Genomic DNA, 15625 nt, shown 5'->3' on the forward strand with positions numbered 1-15625 from the left:
TAGTACACACTCTTAGTATAGTCATAAAGTTGGGCCAACACTGTTGGTATCAGATTGATCCAACATAAATATATTTTCTATAAATATATATCTTTCTGTGATATATCTTTCTTTCTTTTTTCCAGATGGAGGGGGAGAGGGACCCCGGGGGGTGGGGTGTACAAAAGAGAAAACATTTTTAAGAGCATACAGTCCCTCAACTCTCAAAAAGTGTCCAAAACTCTAGAAAGTTTCTCAGACCTAATATTTCACTTTCCGTCTCTATTTTACATACCAAAGAAAAAGTTTCCATAAATTTTTGTTCCTCTGCAAGCAGATCACAAACTGTTATTTGGTTATTACCATTTCTTTTCTCCCACTCTCTGTTTTGCTTTTTATTATTATATATATATTTTTTTTATGGACCAGACCATTTCTGACAAAAACATATCTCAGCGTTGACTCACACACACAGCAGAAGTTTAACCTTGATGTGAGCATTGAGTATTCATTGCCTTCTTAATTCAAGCATAACAAGCTGTACATATTTGTGGTAACACCAGGCCATCAGGCACACTTTAGCCTGTAACTACTAGCTACTGCACAACCAACACTGCTAACAGCAATACTCTAGCTGCTGACACAAGGCTAAATGTAGAAGGAACCCCTGGGGTCTGGTAATGGGTCATCCACCCTTCACAGACTTAAGGACTAGAAGCACATCTTAGTAGTCTCCCCTTGTGCAGTCAATTACCTAAACTTAGCTGCTAATATTCGCTGTATATAATAACAGGGCTCATCACCCCACTAGGGGTCTACATGTATATATATATTACACACTACTGTGGTAGGCTACTTAGTAAGTGAAGAAGCGGGTGGGTATACACATCATAAAAACTTGCCTGAAAGGAACAGAATGTGTCGGACAAAAGATCTGAGAGAACCAGCGGATGGAAATTTAGACAATGAAGAAACAGTTCTAGATAGAGAGAGGGACTACTTGGGGAATAATTGGAAAGCAAGCTACAAATGATAGTATCTTAAAACATCAGTGAACGACTTTATTAAGCCCAACCTTGGACAAGATGGGCCCATGAGATGACAATAGAAAATAAATGCCTTGTTATCTTTGTGTTGTCCCTACCTGGCTAACGCATTAAAAATGAGAAATTAAAACTCCCAGTCTAAGCTTCAATGGCATGTGCAAGGAGGAAGGGGGAAGGGAGGGGAGGGGGAGGGCCTCCATCCTCAGTCATGGGAAACATTCAGCCAGGGTTTGTTACATTTGTTCTTCCTACCCCCCCCCCCCACCTCCTTCTCTTGTCCTATTCTCTCCTTTAAAAGTTGTCCCTCCCCACCACCTCCTCCTTTTCACCCTTTAAAAGCTGGTTACAACCTTACCCTGAAAACAACAAAAGAACGTGACCACACGTTGTTATGTGAGGAGCATGCAAATTCAGAATAGATAATAGAATAATTTCATTTTATATGAATTCACAGAGGTCAATTGGCATTGTCAAATTTGTAGATTCAGAAACAAAATATGTGAAAGAGATTTGAAGAATCTTGCTGATGGTACTTAAATGGTTGCTGAGATCACTAGGTAAAGACGCAGAAAAACGTGAGGTTTTCGATGATACATTCTGTTTTAATCGATTCCAACATGCTTTTCATCCTCGTCACAACTTGGTTTAAAGGCTTTATTCTTCGGAAAAACACTATCGACCAAATGTGTGTAAATAGAGGAGCAAAAAAGCCAGAGATCACAGAAACCAGTGACTACAATGAGAAATCATTTTTACTGGTTTTTCTCCTCTCCGCAATTCGAAAACGTTTCTCTTTTCTTCCCCCCTAAAATATCATTTTTGTTGACAAACTTTCCTAAGACAGTAATCCTATTACTACAGGTGGACAATCATCACATTTCCAAACTCAAATATAGGAAAAAGTGCAATCCTTACTTAGACAGACAAGATTATAACCGTTGAGCTTTTTTCTTATTCTAAATCTCTTCTTTTTAAAACTGGGTCTCTATGAATGAAAACCCATCATACACAGCAGCTGTTGCTGTTATCTGCGAGATACTTGTGCCCGTAAAAAAAACTAAAAAAAAACGTGAAAATATTTATAAAAAATATAAAAAAAGGCCAAAAGTCTCAAAAATCATGTACAACTGCAATATGCCCCAAAGTTAGGCTTGATCGTGTTATCCTAGACCTATTTTCTCAATGGCCTGATTTGTTTGTGGTGTGTACACAAAAATTCATGATACTTCAAAGCCTTGTTTGACACAATGGGTTGAACCCACACAAAAGGCGGTATCCTTCTCTCGGCAAGTGGCTCTGCACATTGTTAAAACCAAAACTGGCTTTGGGAAAAGAAAAAAAAAATGCACTTTTTCTTTCTTTCTTATCTTCCATTGATAGCTCGAAAAGAGTCAAGGTGAAATAGGGAGGAGCCGATACCAGTGAAAGAAAATTTTGAACCAGAACAAGCAGTATCAACACAGACTATACGGGAGAGGACAAAGCATTACCGAGCTAATCTGTAGCCAAACTGTGAAAATGCCTCGGGCATTCTGCGGGCCTCAAAGAACTCCGAGTAGGAGGGTGTTAAAGGTAACTGAATGTTGTATCATGTATAGGCAAGAAATGAATAGGCAAATAAAAAAATTCTTTTGCACTTTGAAGGGAGGGAAAGAAAAATTGTAACAGATCATTGGTAACTGTCTCTAACATTTGGAGTGGGGGGGGAGGGCCATTTTGCACTTTGGTGATTGTAACATATTTTTTCTTTCCTTCTTTTATTAACCCGTGTCTTGAGTTAACACAACTTTTCCGTTTAGCAGGGGGATACGTCGCCGCACCATGAATATGTTCCGTGGGTCCGAGGTTTGTAATCATCGTTGCCTTCTACCGGAGAGTGCCAGAGATTTAGTTACAGTATGTCAAACACTTTCACAGTGTCATAATTCTTTGAATAAAAATGTATGACGCTGACGACGTTTGTCAGACCGGGTACGGGGAGAAGAGGGAAAAACTGATTAAAAAGAAAGGGGATGGTGTTTATCCTGATCATGCCATCTTAAATACCTCTGTCAAATGGAGCGTTATTTATATCCTCCTAATATCAACAACTTTGGTCATGCTGTTGGCATCGTCTCTAAACAAGAAGCTACTTCTGACTGACTCTGGCTGGTCATGATTATGTCTCTCCCCCCACCCCCCCCCCCAAAGAATGAGGGAATCATGAAGTGGAAGAGTTGCACAAAAACAAGGCTTGCACTACCACCTCCGGAAAGATGAATTTCTTTACACCTTACAGTATTACAAGGACTCGAACTGAGCCGTTAACAAGCAGACCCTATAGAATCATTGAAAGTTATGTTCTTTTAGCATGGGTTGTTGGGTGATGTGCATAATAAGTGTGGTATACTTGCGCCATTTAAATGAGAAAAAAGTTTAAAATATTTATTTAAATGGGTAAAGAGACTTTTACAAGTAACTTTTAAACAAACTGACTGTAACAAATAACACACATATACAATACAACACATATACAAAACAAAACAGTTTGTCAAGTTATGACTTTATTAATTAAGAAAACAAAAGCATCGTGCATTGTGATCAGTACATGGCTACACTAATTAATTTACAGCCATCAGTTTTTATGTTTTTTTCTCCCTGATAGTGAAGTAACACAGTTTACGCAAATCCTACACAAATTGTCCCTATGGGAAGGAATGGGTGGGGGGGGTGGGGGAGGGGAGTGGGGGTCAATGTAATTATTTAAATCTTGAAGTATGACAGCATATGTACCAATCATTCAGTGAAACCACTAAATATACACTGGCATTGTTTCTCTAAAATATGATTCATAAAGATCACATAAAGTTTGAAGAGAAGAAGAACAACAACAGATGGGCCAAGTTTTTCCAGACTCTGCATAAACTATGAAAGTTTATTTTTACTGAGAGCCGTGGTCGTCGTTGGAGACGAAGTGCTAGGACAAATTCAAGCAAATTTACCTCATACTGGGAATCCCTGTCCAGCCTGTCACAGTGTTCATTATTATTTTCCATCAGTTTAGTCAGTCGCAATTTGCTGAACACTCCCAACTTTGAACCCCACTGCAAATAAAAATGGGAGAAGGGGTTTCAACGGATTTCTGAATTTACCAAATAATCTCGCTCGTTCGCTCTTTAAACAATTAAAGACAAGCGAGAGACAAAAAAAGAACAAAAGAGGAGAGAGAGAGATAAAAAAAAACTCAGTTAAAAATGTACAAGTGAATCCACAGTTAATTAATGCTCTCTGCCAAAGTGACTTAAAACTGTTTTTTATCCCATGGTAAATGTTGCAATGCTGACAGAGGTAGCATGAAAATAAAAGCCTACAGCCTCTTTACCAACCCAAACCAGTGTCTTCTCACTATCCTCCATAACCCCAGAAATGTCAGAAAGTTGAAAATACATACAAATTAGTTCAAATTTAGTCACACTTTTACTGTTGTCATTTTGTTTGCCTTGCTGTGTTATATCGATACTTTATTATCACGAGAATAAATGTTTTTTGGAGCAGCAAAAGTCCAAACACAAATTACCCATGGAAGGAAAAGTTGGAACAATTTCAATTCTATTTTAAATTTACGATCCCCCAATGCACTAAACATGTGAAAGGTTGATGGGTATTTAACAGAGAGGTCGACCTACTCCATGATGATCATTTTGGAGTTCTGGTTGGGTAACAATGACGAAGCGAACTGGACAAAACAATAACTCTTTGTCTTATATGACAATGATCCTGATTACAATACTGTAGGTTTGACAAGCTGATAGACAAATGTGTTTTATTATCATGTCAAGTGAGAGACAATCACCGTGGAAACTGCCTAGAAGGAAGGGTGATCCCCAGAGCACTAAATTGTGATAAGTTTGATGGGTAATTAACAGGGAGGTCAAGCTCACCAATGAAGATTATTTATCATGTCTGGTTCTGGATGGGTAATGATGACAAAGCAAACTGAATAAAACTATAACTCTTTGTCTTATATAACAATGATCCTCATTACAATAGTGTAGGTCTGAAAAGCTGAACGAACGGTAGGGTGATCCCCAGAACACTAAATTGTGATAAGTTTGATGGACATTATACAGTGAGGATGTCAAGCTAGCCAATGAAGATTATTATGTGTGGCTCTGGTTGGGTAATGATGACAAATGAAAAAAACAAAACAATAACTCTTTGTCTAATTTAACAAATGTTCCTGATTACAATAGGTCTGCAAAGCTCATATACAAAATATGTGGCACATTACAGTAATTAAACCATGCATTTAATGGTTTGCTATTGCACCAGCTGACCCGACCTCTATCTACGATGCCTGACAGGATGGAGGTGGGGCAAATGAGCAGTAGGGACAGATGGGGAGGGGGTACGAGAGGGTTGAAAGGGGGAGGGTTTTCAGTTGGTAATTAGTTATCAACTGGAATACTATTGAAATTCTCCTCATACTGGTTTACACACTACCACAGAGGAATTGTTTTCCGAAAATTTAAAGGAGTTATAAATACATATAACAACGTCTGACTGTATTACATTGCACAAGTCAAATTCAGATGGGTTTTTCGTTATAAAATTATTGGTTATGTGAAGGGTTTGAAGTCTCGTAGCAGAGATTTTAAAGGCAAGATCTGCACAGAAAAGCGTCTAATTTTACTCTTCCATAAACACAACCTTCGAGACTATATAAACACAACTTCTTATATAATAATATTACACCATCGTCAATTGATCAAAGGTAATAAACATCCAAAATACACAAAAGCCTAATAACTGTGTTAACTAAAGAACCCCCCCCCCCCCAATTCTTACTCGGACGATACTGGATGCAAATGAATTGCTAAGAGAGGTTCAAAACCTGCTTGTTCAGCATTTCTTATCCCTTTGGCCTTCTGGTTAAGCTGAGGTATAATACCTAATATCCTCTACACGAGAACAAATGTACCCATAAAACATTTTCTTGCGAGGTTAGGGCTCACTACTGATCTACCCAAAAACATGCAACACGTTCTCAATTCTTATCTACCCAGACTTGCATTCTGTCTGTCCCGAATACAAGAAAGCCTCCACATGTCTGTACTGAAAAATATACATATTTTTCTTGGTTTTTTTTCCATTTTTATTTATATTTTTTACATCTATTTTTATCATTTTTCTTTTCTATTTTCTTGTGAGTCCTTGTCAATATTACCAACTGGAAATCAATCTTATTTGATGGACAAGGCTTTCTTCCAGCTGGTTGAAGATTTAAAAGTAAAGAAATACAACAGCAGCAGTTGACTTCAGTATAAGTTTATCTATTTTGCGTCTCTCTGTATTTAAGAAAAGGAGGGGCCCTTGGCAAGGGAAACTTTCCAAAAATTCCCCTGATACTGGCAAAACTTTACCTCTAAAGTGAAATCATTCCATGCACAAAGCTTAATGGATCAAAATGTCCCTGAGGATGGCCAAAATGGAGATATAATGAATTTATTTTGAAAGCATTTCCACCAAAATTGAAAAACAATTGACTAAATGTTATGATTTTAAAACTCCAAACACTTAAACGCAATAAGTTTCGTGCCTGACGAAAATGTTCATTTAAAAAAGTTTCTCCTATTTAAGGAAAGGCTTTAGGACATATTTTCATGTAACGATGTAACAGGTTTATTAACTCACAGAAAAGATGCATTTATAGCCAAATTTATCACCCGAAATATTAAAATATCTCCCATTTTTATTTGTTTTTGCTTTTAAAATCTGTTCAAAATCTCATGTCACTCACAAACTCTGATGATATAATTCACAAAATTTCCCTTACCCAATTAAAGTTACATATGCGCGCATATAACCCAAATTATATCAACAGTGTTTCAATCAAGAATCCACGTAACGTTTCACACTTTATTTTTGAAATTCATTTAGTTTTGAATTTTTTCTATAGCTCCCTCAACTAGAAACTGTGATGGTAAATAGCATGGCATCTTTTAATCTAATCCCAGAATGCCTAAAAGACATAATACATAAAAATGAAAATAATTTTTATCCATCAACAATGCATTTATATCATAATGTAACTAACTTATACATTGGGGGAAAAAATATCGTTAATAGACGATGTAAGAGTTGAAACACTTTACTTTTTACAGTGAAACCAGATGACCAAGTATAAAATTTGCCTTATCAGAATTTGACGATGTGCTCTGGAACCTTTTTACATGATTTTATTATCGTCAAAGGATGTATTAATTTCCTTCAGCTTTGACACAATGTAAACAAATATTAAAATATTACAGAGTCGAAGGTGATCGGGAACTCTGCGTCATCTGGACAAACCATATCCTTTTCTATTACAGTTATGAAATCCACGAATGTGTCAAAAGCAGCTTACAGGATTATTTCATCTTTAAGAACTTCATTTTACGGAAATAAGAAGTTGTGTCTATTGTTCCATGCCATTTGATTTTGATGATAACATTGCAAGACAATTTTGATTGGCTACTACCAGCTTCAATTCAAGAAATTGAGTAAAGCCATCATCCCTTAATTCCCCCCCCCCATTTCTCTGCTGCTTCTGCCATTCTCTCTCCCCCTCCCACCCACCCCTACCCCCCCAAAAAAAATTCTTTAGGTATATTTTACATTTGATTTAATACTTAAAAATCCAGTGTCTGGATGAACAAAAAATTTAAGAACGGATAAAGCCATTAATTTCTTGCTCATTATAACATTCATTTCGTGACGAGGTGTCATAATAGTTTACCTATTATTGCGATCCTATTTTGAGTAATAACAAGATTGGAGGTAATAAAGGTTTTACTATAAATTGTTTACACAAACACAGCATGTTGCTTTAATTTTTGTTATTATAATATATCACTCAATTCTAAGTCAATTTTTAATTGAGACAAACTAATTCAGACATTGTCAACTCATTTTCTAGCAAATTTTCTTGTTTCACTCTGCTGTTTTTTGGTTGTTTTTTTTCTTTGGGTGGGGGGGCGAGGAGGGGCTCTGCTATGTAACTTGAAAGTTCTTGCAAATGCCATATGAAGGGAAATGTTACTGTTATGTCTCAAAACACTTTCAATTTGAGTTGTGATACAGTTAATATTCTCCAAAACCACTCTCTCTGTTATTCAAATACTCACTTATTCTTCCGTCACTTTGGAGCACTTCTACTTTGACACTTAAAGGAATTGATCTTCTGTAGAAATTACAATGTAAGTAGAAGTTGCTTAAAGTGTGCCATTGGAAATTTAAGCAAGCACCACTGTTATATTCTAGAACTTCAAAACACTTTCACTCCGACAATAATAATGAAAACTAGAAGTTGTCATGAAAGTTGAAGCTGATAAAAGTGCCATTCAAATTTTCGGTGTTCAAGCAGATAAAACAGAACATGGATTTACTTCGAGACACAATTAACTGCACGATATTCTTTCGAAGTTGTAGGTGGAATTTAGACTGGAGAAAGAGGATAGGAACGAAAGAAAAGGAATATATTCACGATCATCGACCGAGGAAACAAATTTGTAATCAATATTACTTCCTCCTCTAAGATGTAATCTGAAATTTTTTCATGTAACCTTTTGCGAATAATAATACAAGGTCAAATCCCCGAGTGGTTAAATTAGTCTGTATCCTTCCAAAGTCCTCTCTCCCTCCCCTCTCAGGAGAGAAAGCCGGAGGAATTTGATCGTTTGATGACAAGTGGAAAAGAGGGACCTGGATACTGACTACATAAAGATTTGGAACAAATCCCAAACATCAGAAAATGACGAACCAAACACAGCCTTCCATCCATTTTGAGTTTCAGAGACTGAGCTCTTAAAAGTCATCCATCGATTTTGCGAATAAGAACACATCTAAATTTTGTATTGGTTCTTTAACAACGTTTCGGTTCATTTTTGTATTGAGCTTAAACTTCATAGTTTGTTCATGACTTGCATTATAGTCTATTTAGACTGATTCGGATCAGTTTAGAACTAAAATAAAGATATTTATACCAAAAGTTATTGGCCAAAATTCTTTTCCCCCGTTTTTTCCACCACCCCCCCTCCCCCTCATCTTATTTTGTCTGTTTTTGTCGCTGTGATTCTTTGGGTTGTAGTTACCTATTTTCCAACAATTGCGTCTATCGGTCTCTGATTTGCGACAACATCACTATATGTTTTTGACTACTACTCCGAATAAGACGTACTGCATTTCATCACGCTACGATTATTGTCAACATCTGAATATTCATTGCCCATGTGAGCGATGAGTCCATTTCATTCTACAAAATTACATTAATTTTTTCTTTTACCTTTTTTTTTTTAAATTACATTTATCTGACCCTGGCATCACATCAGAAAATTTCAAAAAGTTTTACACTACATTCATTATTTTAAGGAAACTTTAAACCAACTCAAAAGAGTTTCTGTGTACTTTTTCCCGTTTTGTTTCGTGGTGTGTGTGGGGGGGAGGGGTGGTTACTTTCTTATGTCAAATAGTACTTTAAGAGACTATAAATAGTGCTGTTCAATTTGACATTAGTTATTCTAACTCTTGCAAGAAAGACAACAAAATCAATCTCTGATCTCCATTCGCAGCAGCAAATAAATGGACAGACATAAACATTTACACACATATTTATGCTCAGGATTTTACCTTGTCAAAGTTAGGTCTTGTTACATCTACAATCATACTTCAACAGAAAAACAAGTTTTCAGATTTACTACTGACAATTTCACAAGTAAAATTTCTTGAAATGAAATTACAAAGGATTAAAGCTGCCACAAATGTTATTTTGTTCTTTGACACAAAACCAAAACAGATCAAATGTCACATCAGTGTGAGTAACGGCCATCTCGGGGGGGAAAAAAATGCCACAACATATGTTTGTTTAGGCTACAGCAGACTGCCCCCCCCCCCCTTTTCATGTTCAAATGAATGTTTGATTGTATCAAATTGACACGTTTTACTCGTCGAGATGTCTGATTACAGAAACAGCTCGGAAAATTGTGTCAGAGGTCGACTGGTAGCTGCGCTTTAACTTGCTGGGTGTTATCACAAAGCAGATGTTAAATGCCGCACTTAAACATTTTTCGTTATAAAAGCCTTAATATTTATCAAGAGAATCACAGGTAAGGATACACGGCTACATAGCACCGAGCCGACGAAAAAAGTCTCGAGTAGCAATTACACACTTAACAAACTAGAATTTCTAATGACTTCTGGTCGGCTAACTTCAGAATGTTTTTGGCGAGATTTCTTCGCCGGCATTCGACAATGTTTTGGGACGATGTCTATATCATCTTCGGCACACAGAACAGCGAGCAATTCTGCTCAAGTCTGCTTAATGAACGGCAGAAAATGAAACAAAACTTAATTAACGAGATTATACCCTCATGGAGAGAAAGGAATCTTCACACGTGATTAGCGGGGTGCGACTCGCTCCACTCGGAGTAAATCCTGCACGACTCCGCGCCTGGCAAACGCTTCTTCCCCGATTGCGTTTCTTTAATTTCGTAAATGGGTGTTAGTAGCGAGCCCTGGAGGGCTTCAGTCATTTAGCAAATTGTTTCATTTATGAACCCAGAAAATAAAATGGAATTTTGAGTTTCCAGCAGGAGAGGAAAAAAATACCCCCTTCAGCGAAAACAAAATGGGATTACAGTGCTATAATGGACTGTGGAAGACATATTGAAGAGGTCAGAAATTGCGTATTAATGTCCCATGAGGGATTAATCAGGCATTAGAAGAAGCCTAGTTGGAATTGGAAAACAAATACTGACACATAAAATAACACTGACAACAAAAAAAAGAAGAAGAAGGGGGGAAAAGAGAAATAGCAAGGCAAAAAAATCTTTGCCATCTCTCTCTCTCTCTCGATCGAGTGACAATCTGAACTAATCTACTTGAGTGTTGACTGCAGCGTATTACGTTCGTCGTAAAAGTGTGTATTGCAGAAAATTACAAACTTCCAGTAAATATCATAGAATGGCAGACGGTATATATCCTCTACAAAATCTGTTTTAAATTCATCTCCATCGGAAACATGCTCTCCGGTCGTAACGTTTCTCAAAGCCAAGAGTTGAGATGACGTGTGAGAATATCTGAAAAGTTTCGGGGAAAGTTCGGAAAATACATGCCAGATCTGTTAATTCTGTTTTAACTTTAAAAAGAAGAAAGGAAACTTTCTCTAGAACTTCTGTACAAACCACTTCTGATTGATATTTTTGCTTTACAAAATAATCAGGCGATGGGCGATGCTCGAATCATAAAAAAGTGCGAGGTTTCTATTTCAAACAAGTACAGCTTGGTCTAGAGTCATGTACTTAATTACACGCACTGCCCGACTCGCACGCATTTCTTTAGGGAAGAGTTTAAAAAACGCTGATTCTCTACGTCTACAAAAAAAATTAAGGGGCTGTGAAGGGGTGGGAAACAAGTCGATGTCCAATATTTCTTTATCTTTAAAATGGCCAGTAGCAATATTCTATTTTCTTTTCTTTTCTTTTCCTTTTCTCTTTTATTATCCTTTTTCTTTTGGGGTTTCGTAAAATGTTGATCAAGACGATCATCACCTACTAGAGAGGTGCCGTCGCAACTTCTCAGCCAATGAACCCTACAAAGTACAAGAGTTAAAAACTGACGGTGAAACAAACCTCTGTCGTTGCTGCACCAAAATTTTATGAGCTCCTTCCTGAGGAAATGGGGAGTGTAACTTGCAAGGTAGCTGGGGGGGACCTAGGAATATGAAACACCTCCAGCACCCTGGGAAGTTTATAATTAAAGCTTGCAGCCCCTGCTGTGTGAATTCCTACCATATTTACGATATATATACATACAGATATATAACATATACATATAATGTATATATATATATATATATATATATATATATATATACATATATATACTGGTGTTTGCCCCTAAGGGTACATAGTCCCTGTACCATTTCTAGATACTTTTTATTATATTTATGGATACATATTAGCTAGTTAGGGGCATGGAGGGGTGATATACCTATCCTGTTGGAGGTAACCTGGTGAACTCTAGTGGCCAGTGTGAGGTCATCATGCCATTAATAGTACCCATACTGGTATATATAAATGTTGGTTCAAGGAGATCCTCCATATTTCTTTTGAAATTGGTAGGTAACAATACACTAAGTACAGTAGAATACACTACCATAACTCCAATTCCATATGCTGGGGGGAGGGGGGGCAGGGCGGAGGAAGGGGATGGGAAGAGATAGATGCAGGAAGGAGAGATGAGAGAGAGTGGGGTAGGAGGAAATGGAAAAACATCATACAGGAGGGGCATCATATATGCTTCCAGTCTGACAAGTGAGTGAGTGGGTGTTGCACGTGGCGAGATTGACGAAACACATAATCTTCCCTCTTACGGAATGGCGCCACATCTGAAGAAGATACCACAACATTGCTTATGTACCACTTATGAATATTTTTCAAGTTCAATGCTTTGAAATTGAGATAAAGAAGAAAAACTACCGAAGATGCAATTGATTCAGCTGCAGGATGGATGACAGCATCAACCATAGTCATACCCTCCCCTCCCCCTCCCCCACCCCCTCCCCTCCCTCTCACCCCTAACCTCTTCATATCCACACACACATTCCTAAACCTCCCATGATTAACATTGCGAATGGACCTTCTTTCTACCACTGTCAAACTCAAAGGTAATAAACTGTATGAAATTCACATTTTTACAAACTTTTTTTTCAATTCCCTAATCTTTAAGTTTATGACTTGAGACTTGGAAAGAATATATCGATGATGTATGAAAGGCAAATCTGAGAAAATAACTGTCTTTGCAGGTTCACGAAACACAACTTTACATATATAGATGGAGTATGCAAACATTGCTTGCAAGAACTTAAATTCGTCTGTACACAACATCCATTAGCTTTTGGTGATGTCTACATTTCTAATGAGACCTGAAAGCCCACGGCTATGAAAATTTACAGCATAACAGCCTTCCACCCAGGAACCAGATATTTCGGGACTGGGAACCCCCCATGTTGTTGATTCCAGAGGTAATCCATACCACGAGCCTACAGGACGGGAGAACCAGCCTCCTCTGGAGACTATTGTCAGTTGCCTGGCGTCCTCTCTCGGCTTGGTGCCTTAGCGTCCTACCAAGAGGGAGGGTATCGAATCATCCCGAGTCCGAGACATTCCTTCCTTGTTTACAACTTTGATTGGTGACCGAAACCTATTTGCCGAGCATAGGATCCTTGAGCGACACAAAGATCATATTTACAGGAGCCAGTAAGAAAAGCCGGCGATGAACAAGATAAAAAAGACTTGATAAACATGATAGGGATGCCGCCTTGACAACTACTGCCGTTCACACTTTCAACAAATAACCACAAAAAGAGAGAGACTGATAGATATAGACTAGATAACCTCCCCCCCCAGTCCCCCCCTCTACAGAAAAATAATAATAATAAAAAAATTAAAAATTCACATAACTGTTTGCATATTTTTATTTTACCTATAGGTACAGGTACCAATTTCTTGGGTTGTTTCCACTGTTAATGATATCCCAGTCAATTTTCTATTCTCCAGTTAAATTTACAAAATAAAGGAATCAGTCCAAGTCGTATTTCTGTACTACTTTTCATTTTTCTGTATAGCAATGAACCCTTTTAATAAACATGTGTGGCTCATTAAACAAAGTGGCTGGACAACATAGTCTAACACAAAGACATTCTGTCAGTTCCTCAGATGCAACACAAAACCTCAATTCGAAAATAAAATAGACTTTAATGGCCTTACAAGAAAGACTATTCAAGTCGATTATTATTATGATGATGAATTGGAATATAATGTTAGTAATGAAACATTGACAAGTAAAAAAAAAATTGGTTCTTCTTTTCTTTTCCCTTCTTTCTCCTTTTTAATATGCTTTGTTTAATAACTGCCTATTATTACTGTAAATTGTCCTTGGATGCAGTTAATACATTTATTGAAAATAATAAACAGTTTTTGTTCAAAATTCTCCATTGTACTGTTTTGACAATCCCTTCTTTTGTTATTTTTATTTCTACTTCTTCTACCGTGTTACCCTCATATGTCCTTGCAATATTTAGCAAAGCAAGTAAAAGCCCCCCCAAAAAAGTAACAATAATAAATAATCAGAAATAAAAAGTTTGCTTTCAGATATAATTACTTAAAACTGTTATAGTCATTTCAGTGATTTCCATAAACTAAACCTACAGACATCGCAATACCATCAGATTTACTCGAACTATGCACTCACTACAAGAGATACCACCTTCCCTCGGTCGAGATAATTCAATTTGCCGGTAAATATTACACACACAAAAAAAGAGTCTGAACAATAACCAAACTCCTGAAAGAGAAAGCACGATGACAAAAGCCGAACGCGATAGCAAAACTGCTCGAGAAGAATTGTTTTCTGTTGTTACTCCAGCCTAATTTGCTGAGGGTTTAAAATCTTTCAGATTACATTTGCTCAAGACGGACGGTGTTGTGTGGCAAAAAATATCTCTTGCCTCGTCCAAATGGGATTATCCTTGAGTGAGATCTGCTATCATTGGGTTATTCTCTATTATCCGGTAGCTCTCGCTTATGTCATCCTTGCAATTACCTTCTTAAATGGTTTCAGTAATGGAAAGTTAATTCAATTGTGCCCTATTTGGGAGACGGAAGAGGGAAAAAGAATCCTTCGCTCTGCCTTGTTCTCTTCTCTTCTCTCTTCCTGGTTGATTGTGAGCTCAAAAGTAAAAAAAAAAAATTTTTTTAAAAAGTGACAAAACTATCATTGCGTTCCATCATGCATTTCTCTTCCAATTCAGCCCCAACGTTGGGATAATTTAGAGTTCATAGTTTAGTTTCTAAAAGATGACTGGCTCTGCTATCTTTTGTTTTATTTTTCAGACGGTAAAGAAGGGGGGGGGGACCCGATAGGTTCTTTGGATGGAAGGGAATTTCAGCTGTTCATAAGCATGGCCGTGTCGACGTCGTCATCAACATCTTTGCCGTCGCCCGACTGATTGGGTGAGCTTCAAGCCTGCCTCAATCGTTGAGTGAGCACAAATCCCAGAAGGTTGTGAATTAATAAGAGTGGTCTGAGCCCCAAAAACAGAGAATGAATGGGGATGGCAAACAGCTGCAATGATACAAGCATTTTCTTATCCAGATCATGTTCAAATACATACCAAGCTAAACCACTGGGAAATACCTATAAACATAAAAAAAAATATATAGAAAAAAAATAAAAAACCCACCGCAGATCAATTCAAAATGACTATGCAATGGAATATGTATGAAGGCTTTTACTATATGTTGTATGTATACATGTATGCAGGAGGTCCCTAAAACAAGGTTAATTGCAGTTAAAGTATGTGTGTGTTTTTAGACAGAAAAAAAAATGATTAGAGTCTTTCCTGTGAGTAAGATGATAATTTTTCACGTTTTACAGAAAAAGGTAAAAAAATATAGGCCAAATGAAGAAAGAAGATATTATTTTTTGGAAGTACACAGTTTCTTTTCGCCACTGCGTGTGTGTTGTTTTCTAACATCTACAATATACACATACAAGTGAAAAGTCATTAAGTTTTTGATTTG

The 15625-nt window shown here is 37.2% G+C and overlaps 1 protein-coding gene across 5 annotated transcripts in view; it reads right to left on the bottom strand.

Annotated features, from left to right (window-relative positions):
- LOC139971868 (homeobox protein Meis1-like) overlaps nt 1–15625 on the bottom strand; it is a 190361-nt gene that overhangs the window by 95187 nt on the left and 79549 nt on the right. For 4 of the 5 annotated variants that reach the window (XM_071978654.1, XM_071978656.1, XM_071978653.1 and 1 more), the window contains exon 8: nt 4007–4108. The exons of the other annotated variant lie outside the window; for it this stretch is intronic. In XM_071978654.1, the coding sequence (XP_071834755.1) occupies nt 4007–4108 (102 nt within the window). The remainder of the gene's footprint in view (nt 1–4006; nt 4109–15625) is intronic. 5 annotated transcript variants of the gene reach the window in all.

This window comes from Apostichopus japonicus, chromosome 8 (assembly GCF_037975245.1).
Source record: "Apostichopus japonicus isolate 1M-3 chromosome 8, ASM3797524v1, whole genome shotgun sequence".
NCBI lineage: Eukaryota > Metazoa > Echinodermata > Holothuroidea > Aspidochirotida > Stichopodidae > Apostichopus > Apostichopus japonicus.